The sequence below is a fragment of the Nuphar pumila genome, chromosome 1 (assembly GCF_984573655.1).
Source record: "Nuphar pumila chromosome 1, dmNupPumi1.hap1.1, whole genome shotgun sequence".
NCBI classification, from domain to species: Eukaryota; Viridiplantae; Streptophyta; class Magnoliopsida; order Nymphaeales; family Nymphaeaceae; genus Nuphar; species Nuphar pumila.
The window spans coordinates 181,161,694-181,179,340 of NC_143249.1; the positions used below are offsets into that span (position 1 = coordinate 181,161,694).

Consider the following 17,647-nt stretch of genomic DNA (forward strand, 5'->3'; position numbering starts at 1 on the left):
GGAAATAGTAATGAATATAGGGGCCAAACCATAAAGGGTATCAAAATTTTAACAAACTATACAACCATGTTATGTTTTATTTCGCAATCCCAACCGTTCAGAAAGATGGCCTTGTTTTCTCTCCTCTTTTTTCTTTCCCTGACAAAAATTTGGCCAAATTCAAGTTCTGTCCAAATACACCATAATTCAATAAAGCCTTTGCAGTAGATGATAGTAAATAGATCAAATTCGGAAGCAAAAATCAAGGAGGGCCTACTACTCTTCCAATTTCACCTTCCTTTTAGACTTCTGTTTAGAGAGAGACTCGGATGCCAGCAGAGAATCAGAGCTCAAACTTTCCCTCACATCTCTCGCGCGCTTTGAGACTTGGGAAGAGGGTGAATGGTCGACATGCCTTTGCTTCGGAGGCTGTGATGCCTCCCCACCTTCAAATGATGTTTCACTTATTCCCTGCGAGCTTCTCTGATTACTGGTGAGAGAAGCTCTTCCCAGCAGAGAACCAGAGCTCTGAGTATCCCTGGTGTGCTTGGAGTATTGGGATGAGGGCGAACGATCAACATGCTTTTGCTTTGAAGGTTGTGATGCCTCCCCACCTTCAAATGATGTTCCGCTTATCCCCTGTGAGCTTCTTTGTCTGCTGCTATGTGTGCGCGATGCACTTCCATGAGAACGTGTTCTGTTCAAAGAGCTTGGGGTCCCTAAATTTAATTGAAGGCAACAAAATTAGCAGTCAGTAGCAAGCAAAGTAATTGAACTTCTATCTGCTCAAAACCTGCAAGGATGAACATTACAAGTTAACGACATAAATAAGTACAGCATGATCCATTTACCATCAGAACCCCGGCTCATCAAGCTTGGGCGTCTAGCATGTGCTTTGAGAAGAGAGTCAGCTTCCACTTCATAACTTACTAAACTTACTCGGCGTGAAATCTTTCCAACTGCAACAATGAGAAAGTGCTCAAGAGAGAGAGAGAGAGAGAATTGCAAAAGTCACAAAAAGGAGTAGAGAGAGGGAGAAATTAAACATCAATGGTAAAAGTCACAAAAAGGAGTAGTTTGTGCACTTTTTTCTTTCCTCCTTTTCTCAGATCAGGAGGACATTGTCTAATAGGGAGGCCTGATCTATAGCAAGAACCAACAACGAGGAACATAATAAACCTCAGCCAGGCCTCCAGAAACAACGTGCATCTTGAGGTAAGGCCATATCCCCAACCACAAAGAGAGGTTCTCTCAATAACCACAAAGAAGAGGACAGAACAAGGACAAAATTCAATGAGATCTTTTACAAAATTACAAATAATATATGCCTAACTTCCAAGATTCTAGCAAATGAAGAACTAAGTCAACAAATCTAAATTAATGTTTTGCTCTACCTACAATGTCCTAAGCAAAGACATGCCCCCCCAGAGATACCACCTGAAAATTAGTACATGACGTGGTCTCAAGGTGAAAGTATAATGAAGAAAAGACAGCAGCAAAATTACTCAAGTTCTAACAAGAAAACGATTATATTCACTTTAGAAAAGATTGAAGCAATGAAATAAATTCATGATTTAGATTGTATAATATGGCATATATGAAGCCTGTATATTACAGCCCCATAACAAGGGGTGGCAATTTCTGACACGACCCACCAACCCGACCCGCCAACCCGCCTCTTAGGCGGGTTCGGGTTGGGCTTAAGCCAACCCGTTTAATAAACGGGTCGACCCGCGTAACCCGTTTATTAAACAGGTCGGGTTCGGGTTGGGGGTATGCCAACCCGCCAACCCGGCTGACCCGTTTAATAAATGGGTTAGGCGGGTGGGTCAACCCGCCAACCTGCCTACCTGCCAACCCGATCCGTCAACCCGCCAACCCGACCTGCCAACCTGACCCGCCAACCTGAAAACCCGTTTACTCGACCCAACCCATTCATTAAATGGGTTGGCGGGTCGTGTCGGGTTACCCGTTTATTAAACGGGTCGGGTTCGTGTTTGCCACAGCCGACCCGTTTAATAAACGGGTCGGGTTCGGGTTGAGGTATGCTGACACGCCAACCCGCCAACCCGACCCGATTGCCACCCCTACCCATAACTAGGTGGCCGGCCATGTATACCTTCATGATATCCTAGTGCTGGGTCCTCCAAAACAGCATCATTGTTCTCCTTATTCTCCATTTGGTAAACATTAAGCCATAGTTATCTACGACCATAAGGTCATTTAGACCCTATCTTGCAACCAAAAGCATAATTATTTCATCTTGGCTGTAGTCTTTCTTGGTGTCCAAGATAATAAAATTTGGGTTTTCGCATCTGTCAAGATAACTTCTCAATCGGTGCTTACAACAGAAATTTGTACTTTCTTCTGTTGGCAAAGAAAGAGAATCCTTTCGTTTAGAAGTAGAGGCATGCTCTCGTTTGTGCAATACCATGTTTCTATAAACAGAAATTTATGGGGCGGTGTTACTGAACCAGAACAAGCTCCAAAAGCATACACTGGCAGAAAACAAATGTAGCTTGCCTTATGTCTACCTGTTTTTATGTATATTCTTTGCTTGTAGTTGTTCAGGTTTGAGATTAAGTGTGAGGGCTCATGTCGCCTCACATATGAATAGTTGAGAGCCGCCCATGTACATAGTTGCCAGTTATGTGCCAGAGTGGGAATAGAAAACGGGAAGCAGTACAGGAAACAGAATTGTGAATCGGGTCATTTCAAATTTTTAGAGGATTCAGAAAATGGTTAGTGAGTAGGAGGTAGTATGAAGAATTGTTTAGGAAGCAATATGTGAAACAACATGAAATACTCACAAACATAAATACAAGTACAAAATATTAAAAAAGCAACATCTTAATAAGGTTACTTTGGACATTAAAAATTGAAACAATAAAGAGTTTGTGTAGTAATTTATGCATAATTTATCACATATATCACAAATCTAGGAAAATCATTGATTTTTTCATCTAAAAGACAAATTTATGAAGCAATAACACAATATCTACATACTATCTCAAAAATTGCAAAAGAAATCCTACATCCAAATAGTATCATACTTGTAACACTAAGTTTACAGAAGATTCTAACATTCAAATAGTGTCATCACTTGAAGTCGGGATTCCGGCAACTATGCCCATACATATAATGCAAAGTAGTCAAGCAAGAGAACAAATCCATCAGAAAGCACACAGATACTTCACTTAACATGTGTGACCCATGTCAACAAGGCATGACACTATAAGGACACAGTCAAACATGTGTTGGATATGTCAACTGCATGACCTTAACTTTATCTTTTTTTCTTTTGGTCATCTTTTTATATTTACTTCTATGCATTTTTTTCAAAATTTGTTGTTGCTTACATCACATTTCAAATTTCAACTTAGATTTATTTCTATAATGATTTTCAATTATTGTTCAAGAATTTGCACTAAGATGATATCCAAGATTCATTGCTTTAGATTATATATAAAAAAAAGTGTGCAGCTGTGTCCCCATGTTCTGGCTTTACAAAAACCTCTTCAAAATTGCACTGGAGTTATCAACATCAAAAGCTCAAGGCGAGGGACTAAAAGCAAATGGGTAATGTTTGATATTATCATGAATGACGCATCACACCATCTACTGAAAATGATTGAACTGCTCAAAAAACAACCAGAAAACTCATAAAGTTTGTTGAGACATGAAACTCTAAATACATAATCACATATGGTTGACTTTCCAGGCAGCATGTAAGACCCCAATTTTTTTTCTTTAGTAAACACTATTTTAAAATTCCCTCTTTCGCAGAAGATACTTCCTTTTACAATTTTTTTTTTTTAAACACGGGTTCCAAACCAGGATCCAAAATCATATATAACTTAATAACATCCAAGTTCATGCTAAAAACCGAAATATCAAAGTATGAATTCATCTATCGCATGCCATCTCCCGAACCCACATAAATTTTAAGCATGGAACAATATCCGTCTTTCTGCTAAACAGGATCTATTGAACTCATAATTCATTAGATACTTTTTATGAATGTCAACTAAGTATCGTAAGTAAATGGATCCCGGTTGTTCAATCATTTGATAACCAGAGTCATTCTTTGATAAATGATCACTATGAGTCAGACTCAATAGAATTTGATCAATCCTTTTTTCTGTCGTTAAGGTGGAGAACTGAACTAAGAATTCTCTTTCTTCATCATCAATCAAATCACTGTTCGCGACCCAGGATTCTATTTGATCATCAATCATAAGCATGCCCCACTCAGATATCTAATCATGAATTCATTCAAAACAGACCATAATCTCAAAGATCTAAACATGATTAATCATGCTGCAGTCGCACACTACATACAGATTCTTATATTCATGCTAGAATCACATAAATAAGGCACTATTTCCTATTCCGAACACCCAGTTTCATACGTACATGTTGCACACTAGCAAGGAAAACGAGTACTACGGAATCATACCGCGTATCTATGCCCATCAACAACGAACAATCCAGGTTATGCCTCAAAACCACCAAAAATGTGCCTCTAAGCAGCACCGGAAAAGTTTCGCAACTCGCTGGGAAATACTCCTCCGGTCCAGCTCCATAATCAGAAGAGAGGAGGGAGAGAGCTCACAGGTGAGGGAGGAGAGGGTGTGTGTGGGTGAGGCCAAGAGATGTTAAAAATGTATATATATATATATTGTCATATTTAAATGTAACTAGGAATAGTTTCTTTTAGTTTCTTTATTTTTTTGTTGTATATGAACTAGTCAACACATGTTGACTAGAAAACATAGGGAACCATTGGGGTCCCAACAACTCTCTATGGCCTCCTTCATTTGTGTATAAATATGGGGCAAATCCCCACTACAATGGAATGCATCTTGCATATGTTAAAATAAATAAAATTATTATTTTTTATCTCTTGTTTTTATTTCCCTTTAGTGGGTGTTTGTGAGTGAACCCATTTGTGGTTCTTTGAGTATTCATTTTGGTATTTTGGTGGAACACTCTTGAGTGTCTACTCTTGGTGATTGATTGAACATCTTTGAAGGAGCTCATTTCCTTACATGGTATCAGAGCTTGATGATCAAGCTTAAATTGTTTTTGGTACATTGGGAAGTGTGTCACTCCAAGTTTAAAAGTGTTGAAGCTCTCTTGTAATTCATATTCAAGTGTTAGTAAAATCGTGATTGTTTTTCAAGTAATAGATTTGTGGTGCTTGCATGGAAAAGGAGTGTTTGTGCTCTTGATTGGTGGCGTTTACTTGGTGGTGAAGTGCTTGTGATTTTCACCCTCGCTCTTGTTCTCTCCTCTATACTTTCTCTCCTTCTCTATAGTCTTTTTTCTTTATCTTTACCGTTGTAAAATGGATGACAATGAAAATGTCACCATAAAACCCATCAAGCTCAATGATTCAAACTATGTAACATGGGATTCAATTATGAAGCATCTCATATGAGAAAAAAGGTTGTGAGAGTTAGTAGACCGGACTTATTTGAAACCCAAACTAATTTTTACCAAAGTAGAAGTTGAGAAAGAGGTACCTCTTACAGAGGTTGAGAAAAATAAGGTTGGCCACTTATGAGAAGAAGTGAAAAGAATGAAGAATAGGACATGCCAAGATTATGTCTTGGGTCATTAGTAGCATTGACATTAAAAAGTGTTCAAGTCTTGCTAAATTCGAACATGCAAACAATGCATGGGATTATCTTAAGAGAATGTATTCTCTTAAAAATATTGCACATGTGTGCAACTTGCAAGATAAGATACGGAATATGGTTAACTCTACCAAAATCAAATAGACGCGGAGCATTTTTACCAATTTATTAATGGGTTGGAATCAGAGTTTGAATCTATCAAATCCGCACTTTTTCACCGAAGAAAAGTCACTTCAATAGAAGACTCTAAAAAGTAAATATTTAAGAGTGATGATGACTCTGTTTTAACCGTATTTAGATCGAGAAACCATGTTCGTACCTACAAACCACTACACTATAGAAAGCCAAATGATGAGAAGCAAGACAATGAGTATGAAAGAAAGAAAGTTATTTGTTACTATTGTCGTGAACTAGGACATGTGAAAAGGTATTGTCTTAAATTGAATAAACCTTATGAGAAGAAGGTTGCCTCTGTTGAACCTCTACAAGAGTTAACTGATGCAAAAATCACACAAGATCCATCTATTGAAAACATGTTCTTGACACAATTAGTAAAGGCTCTTCAACCTCTACTCAAAGGAGCATCCCCATCCACTGATGTCATGGTCTCTTCCTTCGGTTTCTCCGATCCCGGTAAATCTCTTTGGCTTCTTGACTCAAGTATTTCTTTTTATATGACACCAAATGGTGATATGTTATCTGAATGTCATAACTCAAGTGGGTCAAATGTTTTCACTGTCGATGGAGCATCTCTTGAGATAAAAAAAATAAGAAAATTTGAAAACATTTCTCAAAATTCAAAACGATTTTCTATTCCAAAAATTAGATATATTCCTAAATTGAACTTAAATCTTTTATTTGTTTTTCAATTATCTGACCATGGATGTAATGTTTCCTTCTCCTCTTGTGGTTGTCGAGTGCATGATCACCAGTCAGGAAAGCTGATTGGGGAAAACTATAGAGAAGAAGGCTTGTACATGGATTTTTTGAAAATACCCAAGAATACATTTTGTTACAATGTTCATAAAATGGATTTGGATCTATGAGAATAGAGACTTGGCCATCCTAGTATATCCAAGATTTAGTTTTTTCCAAAGATGAAATTTTTTATAATTTTAAAAATTTTACATGTGAAAATTGTATTCTTGGCAAAATGAAGATATGACCATTTCAAAAAAGAACCTATGTTTCTTCCCGACCACTTAAGTTAATACATTCGGATGTGTGGGGCCCATCACCTGTTATATCAAAGGGTGGTTTTATGTATTATGTAATTTTTGTAGATGATTTTAAGAGACACACTTTGATTTATTTTCTTAAACACAAGTCTAAAGTTTTCTCACATTTTCAAATATTTCACAATTAGGTCCAAAACCAATTCAAGAATGATATTTCTATCTTTTGCACTGATTCAAGGGGAGAGTTTTTATTAAAAGAATTTAAAGATTACCTAGACCTATACGGTATCTCACATAAAAAATATTGTCCTTATACCCCTCAACAAAATGGTTTAGCTGAAAGAAAGCATAGGCATATTATAGAAACAACAACTTTACTTATTACAAACCAAGTACCTAAAGAGTTTTTGGATGAAACCACGTTAAGTGCAGTTTATCTTATTAACAGAATGCCATCTTCTTCTTTGAAAAACGTATCTCCTATCGAAAAACTTTTCAAACAAGTCCTAGATTACTCTAGATTAAGAGTTTTTGGATATAAGTGTTTTGTTTTTACCGACAAAAATGACAAACTCCCTCCTTATGCTATTCATTGTGTCTTTTTAGGATATGTAAATAATAAAAAAGGTTATAGATGTTTTGACTTTAAAACTAAAAAGCTATATGTATCAAGGAATGTATCCTTTTTAAAAAAAAAAAGTTTTTTTTTAAATTAAGAAAATTAATAAGTATTCTTTTTTGTTGGATTTAATTCTAAATATTGGTGATTGTGATATTGAAGTTCAGGAAGTTAAAAGTGATGCGATGAGTGAAGAACAATCTCACAAGGATCAAGATTGTATCCAATATTCCGGGCGTGGTAATTCTCAACATCCATATGCTCTTAAAAAATATACCAATGATGAAAACCCAGTAGAAATACAAATTATAAGGTCATCTAGAGTATAAAAAATCTCTGAAAAATTTGTGTCGTATGAGTCATTTTCACCTAAGTATCAAGCATACGTTGCATTATTACATTCCTATATATAACCTTCCAACTATGCTGAAGTAAAGGAACATCCGGAGTGGGTAAAAGCTATGAGAATGAAATTAGATGCCTTAGAAAAGGCGAATACTTGGACAGTCTAAGACATTCCCCTAGGAAAGAAACCTATAGGTTGTTGATAGGTATATAAGGTTAAAGCAAGAGTGATGAAACTCTTGAAAGGTACAGAACCAGATTAGTTGTCAAGGGATATTCTCAAGAGTATGAAATAGATTATGAAAAAACATTTGCTCAGTTGCTAGAATGACGACAATCAGGCCCTTTGTAGCCTTTGCCTCTGTGAAGAGATGACCTATATATCAAAGAGATGTTAAAAATGTTTTTCTTAATGAAAACTTTGTCGAAAAAGTTTATATGAAAACACCGCCTGACATAGTTATCCTTAAAAAAAAGTTCTTCGTTTAGACAAGGCCCTGTATGGTCTTAAACAAGCACCAAAGGCTTGGTATGACAGGCTTAGTCAAGTTATGCTTGATATTAGATTTCAATCTTATCTGACTGATACAACTTTATTTGTTAAGATTTCTAATGCAAGTACTATCATAGTTCTTCTCTATATGGACAATATGAATCACTGGAAGTGATAATCAGGTAGTTGAACACATTAAAAAGTTTCTCAAAACACATTCTGAAATGATTGATTTGGGATTTTTAAAAAATTTTCTTCGTATAGAAGTTGTTCATTCTTCTAGAGGTTATCTACTGATTGAGTTTAAGTTTGCTTTAGATATTGTTGTCAGGTCTGGTATCTTAGATGATAAAAATGTTGACACTCCTGAAGTTATCAATATCAAAATGAAGATTGATGATGGAGAACCACCTGAAAATCCAACACCATACATACAACTTATCGAAGCACTATCATATCTCTCAATTATAAGACCTAACATTGGGCATACAATTCACACAACAAGCCAGTTTCAGCATGCTCCTACCACCGTTCATATGAGAGTAGTTTTGCGTATTATTAGATATATCAAAACTTTTACTTTTCAAGGACTTTTCTTGTCTGCTTCTTTATCCTTAGATTTAATTGTTTATACTGATGCTGACCTTAGTTGTCATAGGCGCCAACCGAAGCTTAGACAGTGAGCCCCTAAAAAAGCCTAGGCGGTACAAAAAAAAACATAAAAACATAAAAATATAATAAGAAACATGTATATTGTCTTTTCTTTCTTCTTCTTCTTCTCCTCCTCGAAGAAAAAAACAAATGATGTCTTCAAAAAAAAATCAAAACAAAAAAGCCTAGTCTTTAAAAAAAAAGCCTATGTGAAGACAGCCTAGGCGGCGCCTAGGCAGCAATATAGGCCCCCACCACCCAGACCTGGTCGATTAGGCGGTGGGGTTGTGCCTAGGCACCACCTTTGACAACTAAGATGCTGACTGGGGAGATGATCCAAATAACCGATACTCAACCACTGTTTTTTTTGTGTTTTTAGGTGAATCATTGATTTCTTGGAGCAAGATGCAACAGAAAGTTTTTCTCTCTTTAATTGAAGCAGAATATCGAGCTATGATTACAACCACTATCGAGGTGGTCTGGCTAAAGAGATTGTTGGCTGACATGGGCGTTCAAAATAAAGGAGCATAACGACTATGCTGTGACAATAAAAGTTTCATCTATATTGCCAGCAACCAGACCTTCCACGAACGAACCAAACACATTGAGATGGGTTGTCACTATGTACGAGAGGAATCCTTACACGACAATATTAATTGGCGGATTTCTTCACAAAACCTCACGTTGCTCCTAGATTTCACTTTCTCTTGGACAAACTTTTGGTTATCCAACTGTAAGTTTGAGGAAGAGTGTTAAAAATTTAAAATATATATATATATATATATATATATATATATATATATATATAATGTAACTAGGAATAGTTTCTTTTAGTTTATTTATTTTTTTGGTTGTATATGAACTAATCAACACATGTTGACTAGTCAACATAGGGAACCATTGGGGTCCCAATGACTCTCTATGGCCTCCTTCCCTTGTGTATAAATATGGGGCAAAGCCCCACTACAATGTAATGCATCTTGCATACGTTGAGATAAATAAAATTTTTATTTTTTATCTCGTTTTTATTTTTCTTTAGTGGGTGTTTGTGAGTGAACCCATTTGTAGTTCTTTGAGTGTTCATTTTGGTATTTTGGTGGAACTCTCTTGAGTGTCCACTCTTGGTGATTGAGTGAACATCTTTGAAAGAACTCATTTCCTTACAAAGAGCGTACATGAGAGAGAGTTTGGTTGAGAGAATGAGAGAGAAAAGGGGATTAAGGGGAGAAAATCCCATTAAAACAAGGACTAACGGGGGGTTGTTTACGTGTTCAGGAGAGAGAGGTTAAGTGCCATCTAGATATGCAACAAATAGTGTCCTTCCCAAAATACCCCCAAAAGAAGAAGAAATACCCAACATGTCCTATCCATGCCAAGAATGCCCTTATGCTGAAACCAAACTACAATTTTGCCATTCCCCATAAAAACCAATATTTTTCTAGCAAATTCCAAGCATATCCCCATACCAAAAATGCTCATGGTCTTTCTCCAAAATACCAAGTATATCCCTTGCCCAAAAAGCCATGATCTTTCTCTAAAATGACAACTATGTCCCCAAATCCAAATAGATCTGATTTGAACCCATATACGACCATTTTACGCTTCGTTTTCAATGAGAAACCCTTATTCATCAAAATAAAGTGCAAATCCCAATGCAACGGCTCGTAATTTATTAAATAAATCCCCTTTATAAAGGGTCCAAAAATCCAGGGCGTTACAATCTACCGCTCTATAAAAAAATCTCATCCTCGAAATTTGGTTAAAGAGAATCATCAAACCAAAGAACTATCAAAATATAGTTCATCACACTTCCGCTGCGCACTCTGATCAAATAATTTAACCTCGAAGATTGATATTTATCACTTCAAAACAAAATTTTCCTCGCAATTCAGCACATATCCACATAATTATATGCTATAATTCTCTAAAAACCTTAACATTCTTTAAAAAATCATCCAAATTCTTCATAAACTCATTCACATACATAAAACAATATGCAATATATCACAAATCAATCATAAATCATACAATCATTACAGGCGGCATAGCTCTGGACTGGATCTAAACTGTTCTGATACCAAAATGTAAGACCCCGAAAGTTTTAAAATTCCCTCTTTCGAAAGGCCAACACAGCGGAAGACACTTCCTTTTACAAAACTTTTTTTAAAACACGAGTTTCAAACCAAGATCCAAAATCATATGTAACTTCATAACATGCAAGATCATGCTAAAACCGAAATATCAAAGTATGAATTTATCTATCGCATGCCATCTCCCGAACCCACATAAATTGTAAGCATGGAACTGCACTTGGATATCTAATCATGAATTCATTCTAAACAAACCATAATCCCAAAGATCTAAACATAGTTAATCATGTTACAATCTCACACTATATACAAATTCTTATGTTCATGCTACAATCACATAAATAAGACACTATTTCCTATTCTGAACACCCACTTTCCTACGTACATGTTGCACAATAGCATGCAAAACAAGGAGTATGGGATCACACCTTGTATCTACGCCCATCAACAACAAACAATCCACAACACGCCTCAAAACCACTAAAAATGTACCTCTAAGCAACACCAAAACTCCACACTCGCCGGAGGACGCTCCACCTCACCGGAAAAGCTTCTCAACTCGTCGGGAAATACTCCTCCATCGGTCCAGCTCCACCATAAGAAGAGAGAAGAGGAAGAGAGCTCATAGGTGAGGGAGGACAGGGGGTGTGCGGGTGAGGCCAAGAGAGAAGAGTGTACGGGAAAGAGTTTAGTTGAGAGAAAGACAGAGAAAAGGGGATTAAGGAGAGAAAATACCATTAAAACAAGGATTGGGTGGTGGGGTGTTTACGTGTTCAAGAGAGAGAGGGTAAGTGCCACCTAGCCATGCAACAAATAGTGTCCTCAAAATACCCCTAAAAAGCAGAAGAAATACCCGACATGTCCTATCTATGCCAAGAATGCCCTTACGCTGAAACCAAACTACAATTCTAGCATTCCCCATAAAAACCAGCATCTTTTCAGCAAATTCCAAGCATATCCCATGCCAAAAATGCCCATGGTCTTTCTCCAAAATACCGGGCATATCCCTTGCCCAAATAAATCCCCTTTATAAAGGGTCCAAAAATCCAGGGCGTTACACAGCATATGTCAATGAAAATCAAGATGTGATAACAAGTAAAGTGACACCATGGTGCCTTCAAAATAATTTTTTCTGTTCCAACTTAGCTTTAAGTGCAATAAGCCATGTAACAACTACTACGAAATATCATTTAAATCCATGCATATGGTGATATACAGAGGACAAAATACATGATATGACAGCGAGCATATTGCATTCATGATGGTGTTATACTTTCAGATATCCAATCCATTGAAACTGACCATATGACGACAACAACAACAACAACAACAACAACAACAACACAACAACCAAACCCATAAGATAACAGATTTGTCATTCAATTGGGAACAGTGAAAAATGGTGCCAATGGAGTAGTCACAAACCAACTTTTGATGCAGATGAGCCAGCCACAAAAACCGTAGCATTTGGTTCATGACTTGCATTGCTGACGATGTCAAAGGATTTACCTGCCACTCAAAACAACAAACAACCAAATCAAAAAGGAGACCAACAGAATGCAATAAAACAACAATCGCATCCTGTCAGCTAAGTTCGAATACCTAGTTAGAAAAAAACTAAAAAAGTAATACCCTGTTCAAACTCGAAAAAACAAACACATGGAAATCAACGCATTACATTCTTCTCATGATTCGTTTAATGAATTAAAAATGAAAAAAAAAGCTGAATAGCTAGCTCCTTCATTCTTCGTATTGGGAAAAACACCATGGCAGACCCCAATTCGTTGATCCTACGGTTCTATTGTTCAATGAAACATGAAAAATCGTCCCATATCCAAACCAACGAAACCCAGAAACGCTACATTCAATACAGGTAGCACCATTGAAAATATTCACAACCTCAGAGAGAAACAACCAAGAAACTCAATTGGGTGCGGCTTCCATCTTACCGGATGAATTCTCCAAGCTCCCCAAACGCCCATCTCGGCGCAGCTTAAGCACAACCTCCTTCCCATCAAGATCAGCGGGCTTAAACTAAATCAGACCAATATATAAGCACCAATTTGCAAAACCCACAAATTTGAAACCCAATTGTCAAGAAGAGACCCAAAGAAACAATAAAGGAACAAAAGTCATTCTAACACAAAAGAAATACTTGGTTGGGAGGCAGCTGAATCAGCCAAAGCTCAGTCGAATCAGTCAAAGAGATTCCGAGAAGAGGGTCCTGATCCACTTCTTTAAATTCAGGTGGAGGTTCGTAACTTCAACACATCCCCAAAGAAATGAATCCCAATTTGCGTTAGTAGCGATACATAGTGAAGTAAACAAAAGCACATGAAACCCACATTTTTTTGAAGAGGAAAAACGAAAAGCAAATACGCATACCCCTCGTTGGATGCATCTACCTCCATAATCTCTCACTATCTTAAAAGAGATGAGCTTTCCACCTTACTAAATCTCCAATTCTGCAAGCAGAACAGCATCAACCAAAGAAGAGGGAAGTGAGGGAAACGAAAAAGAAAAAAGGAAAGCCACAAATAGGGATGTTATCTAAGTTCCACGTTGAAAAAAAGCTTTCATAGATTCCAGAGCAATACCTAAAGCTTGTTTGGAGAGAGAGAGAGAGAAACCTAACGTGTTTTTTTTACGGTTCGAAGAGGTCAAACCAGGAAACTAATGTTTGTACTTTGTAGCTTGCTCGGGTCTGTCAACGAGTACCAGATCCGACCCGAACACAGTACCCGTTACGGGTATAAAAAATGTCTACCCGAACTAGACCCGTTACGGGTTATGATTTTTTTTCCTGGCCCAGTTTTAGTAAATATAAAGTTATATATACAAGTTGGCTTTTTAGATATCATTTTCTTGGCCTGGCATAACCTGAACCCAAACATGACTACTGGTTATTTATGTGGGTTTGGGTGTGGCCCCGATGGGTCAGATTTCCGACCCATTGACGGCCTACCTGATGGGTTTAGAGGTGCTTTGGTTCGAAATAGGGATGTCAATGAATCAGATTTTATCTGATATTCAATCAAATTCAATTTCGTTTAGTTGCATTTGGTAAGCCAGAACCATATCCGATTATAATTGGATGCAGATATGGTTTTGATTTTTTACTACCGAATCCGATAAATATTCTATTATGGATATCTGAATCTGTTTACATGTAAAAAAACCGGATTTGGTATGAGTTTTTCACCATTCAAATAATTCATTTAGCCAACATCTGATTAGTTGAATATGATATTGACCACATCCGATCCAAATCAGAATTGCTTACATCCTTAATTCGAAAGCTGATAGCTCAGGCTAAACTTGGTCCAGATCAACACCTCTTTTGATAGGCTGTCAATGAAACGGTTTTTCCAGGCTTTACATACCAACCTGAAAATAATTAGCGCCGGACGTTAGAGGGCTCGTAAGCGAGCCCAATGAGTTAAATTTGCCTCGTTTTGTCCAATGGGCATTACAAAGACCGAGCTGGAGCTTCACCCTGTCACGAGTTTGGGCCAAACTCAAGTTTAACCCATCACAAGCATGAGCTAAGCCTAAGCTGGTATGATGATGGAGCTGAGTTCATGGTTATAAGCTGATAACTCCAACTCATTCTCATGTTTAGTGGAACAGATCTTCTAATTCTCACTTCAGTTTAATAAGAAAGATATTGAACTAAGAAATGTACCCTAAATGGTAACAGAAGTTAATACTTAGAAACTACAATAACTAGGTTCATTGGTATTCCTAGTATGGTAGATTCTATTACCCTACAATCATACTCAATTCAACGTACTGAAATGGGTTGCATGTAAGTCCTATGTAATAACTAATATTCACAAGTTATTATGTGATATAATATCTTACGAAAAATAATATTCTACCCTTGTGAGCTCACTCGAACTTCTGTGAGTCGTGTCTTCAAGTTTGGCTTAGCATAGCCACCGAGGTGGTATCCCATGTGATAAGCGGGGTCCTGTGCCAAGCTGAAAGCCCAGGTTCGAATCCCTCTGTCACATGGGGCTTAAGAGATATATGGTAGGGGTCGGACTAACCCCAGCTTGCCTATCAAAAAAAAAAGTTTGGCTTAGCATAATGTCGTCATAACAAGCTGGATTCGAGCTTCTTTTACAAGTTCCAATAAACTAATTATCAAGCTGAGCTTAACTGAGTTAGAAGCTGCTTGACTCCCTTACCAGCTCTACTCTGATACACAAGAGGTCAGATAACGTAATTGGGTCGGCTCTTAAAATCCAAGTATTACGATAACCTGGTCCCAGTTTAATTCGAGGAGAAACTGCCGCTACATGGACCTTGTTTCAACACAGGAATTAGGTCTAAACCAAACCCATAATCTCAGTAAGATAGACTTTTTATGGGTGAATATTTCAAAATTATTGGTGTTTTACCTGATTAACTACCTTGTTTTAAGAGTTGCAAATGTTTGCAGCCCTAACTGCTGTGCACACTGAAATTGCTTGCATATTGAAGCTAGGAAGGAATGACAGTGGATTGGGTTTGGTTAAGATACCCAACTCATTTTACCCGGATTAGATAAGGCCCTTTAGATAAAGTTAGCTAAACAGGCAAGATATTGTACCTGAGCTGGTACGCACCTCGGATCACATTTGAGTTTCAATTTGTCGGATCTGGAAACCATCAGTAGACAAGGATCTGAGTCTGATTTGCTTCACCTTGACCCATCTGCACGTACAACTCATCCCATCTTCCCGAATGGGCCTTAACCCATGCTTAATTATACAAGAAAATATGGGTTGGATCAGGTTGAGTACGATATGGGCACTTACTGATCCATTTACAGGGTCATATCAAAGCGGAATATCGGAGGAAAGTGTTCATGATCCGATCAGGTAAAAGATTTTATGTAGAAGATTTAATACAGAAGCAACACCTGTACTGCGCTGTGGGACCCACAACTACTTTTGTGTTTTGAGAACCAACAATAGCAAAGCAGGTTATATGTCCCCCCCCGAACAGGGCAGTTAGCTACATCTCATGCTCAGGGGTCCCAAAGAGCACCACGTATGTAAGCATGTGTGTCTCGTATCCCCATGTTTGTCAGCATTAATTAGCGTTGGAGTTTGATGCGATTGCAAAGACTTAAGTACCCTTTCCTCCATTGGTGCCAAAAAAAAATGACGATTCTTGAAAATGAGTGGTTGTAAAGACTTAAGTGCCCCGAAGATGATTATTTAAGACCCAGTCTCTGCACTGCAGGATTATCTGAAAAAGAAATCTCCCTTGGAGGAGGCCATGAACATCAACCCTCTCACACTCTCTCTCCCTTCTATTTTTGCTTCTATGCACATCCAACAGAAGATCTTACATTGCTGCATCAAGCACCGGCTGACCTGCACATTGACTGTTGTAGAGCCTGATTCAGAGTTTTTACCCTTACAGGAGGAGGGTTTGGGGGTTCATCCCAGCGTGGGTAGCATCATTCAACTAAATGAGTTGTAGATCCTGATTCAGAGTTTTTACCCTTATAGGAGAGGGGTCTGGGGGCTCCTCCCAACGTGGGTAGCATCATTCAACTTGAAGAGTTGTGGAGTCTGATTCAAAGTTTTTACCCTTACAGAAAAGGAGGGTCTGAGGGCTCCTTCCAGCGTGGGTAGCATCATTCAACTTGATGAGTTGTGGAGTCTGATTCACAGTTTTTACCCTTATAGGATGAGGGATTGGGGGCTCCTCCCAATATGGATAGCATCGTTCAACTTGATTTGTTGTGGAGCCTGATTCAGAGTTTTTGCCCTTATAGAAGAAGGGTTTGGAAGCTCCTCCCGATGGTCATCCGACGAAACAAACCTGAGCCATCAAAAATGTATGTTTGAACTTTTCATCATCTTCTTCTTCTTCCTTCTCCGTAAAACACTGTAAAACCCTCTCTCTCTCTAGAGAAGAAATCAAGGGAGACAAAGAGTTCCCCCTGTAGAAGGCCATGAACATCAACCATCTCACTCTCTCCCTTCTCTCTCTACTTCTGTGCACATCCAACAAACGATCCAACATTTCTCCATCAAACACTGACTGACCTGCACACTAACTGTAGCATCGTTCAACTTGATGAGTTGTGGAGCCTGATTTAAAGTTTTTGCCCTTACAGGAAGGGGGTTTGGGGGCTCCTCCCAGCGTGGGTAGCATCATTCAACTTGAAGAGTTGTGGAGTCTGATTCAAAGTTTTTACCCATTCATATTTTAAGGCATTAGATCTCATGTTTGAACATCCACGCATGTGCAGTTTGCTTTCATCATGTTCAGTTGCTTTCTAGATTATACTTTGAATTCTGGTGCATTTTAGATCTATCGATTTGTATGTAACCAGAGCTTATTTTAATCTGAATTTTTTACTGCAACTTCATGCATATGTCTTCATGCTCTCCACCAAAAATGAGATCATTCTGAGTTTGTTTGACCCACTTTAAAAATCAAGATTCAAAACCTGTTATTTTGCACCGTCAGGATTTTAGCAGAATCAGGACCAACTTGCGGGAGTGATTTCTCCCTAACCAGAGATGATCTTTCCGATCCGTAAAAAGGGTTGTTTTCTAAATTGAATCTAGTTTGTTTATATCAAATTTCAGCGATTTCTATGGTGTTTTCATACCAGCTTTGGGTCGAAAACCATAACCCTG

At 37.9% G+C, this 17,647-nt stretch overlaps 1 protein-coding gene across 3 annotated transcripts; it reads right to left on the minus strand.

The window, feature by feature from the left end:
- Positions 1-46: 46 nt before the first annotated feature.
- Positions 47-15,667, minus strand: LOC149851542 (uncharacterized). Of its 3 annotated transcripts, none has more exons than XM_090015331.1 (7): positions 15,611-15,667; positions 13,383-13,462; positions 13,153-13,258; positions 12,947-13,031; positions 12,423-12,506; positions 831-938; positions 47-698 (listed from the first exon to the last, which is right to left on the minus strand). In XM_090015331.1, exons 2-7 carry the CDS (start codon positions 13,406-13,408, stop codon positions 256-258), a joined length of 852 nt encoding a protein of 283 aa, XP_089871457.1. In that variant the 5' UTR covers positions 13,409-13,462; positions 15,611-15,667; the 3' UTR covers positions 47-255. The 3 variants fall into 3 exon arrangements, with proteins under 3 accessions (XP_089871457.1, XP_089871447.1, XP_089871452.1); XM_090015321.1 differs by lacking the exon at positions 15,611-15,667 and adding an exon at positions 13,595-13,650; XM_090015326.1 differs by lacking the exon at positions 15,611-15,667 and having other exon boundaries at positions 13,383-13,514.
- Between the last annotated feature and the right edge of the window lie 1,980 nt (positions 15,668-17,647).

Coding starts and splice junctions, on each gene's coding strand:
- LOC149851542 (XM_090015331.1), bottom strand. CDS start 13,408: ATGGAGGTAGATGCATCCAACGAGGG. Junction 939..12,422: donor CTCATCTGCATCAAAAGTTG/GTTTGTGACTAC, acceptor TCATTGTTGCAG/TTGGAAAGATTTCACGCCGA. Junction 699..830: donor GATGAGCCGGGGTTCTGATG/GTAAATGGATCA, acceptor AATTAAATTTAG/GGACCCCAAGCTCTTTGAAC.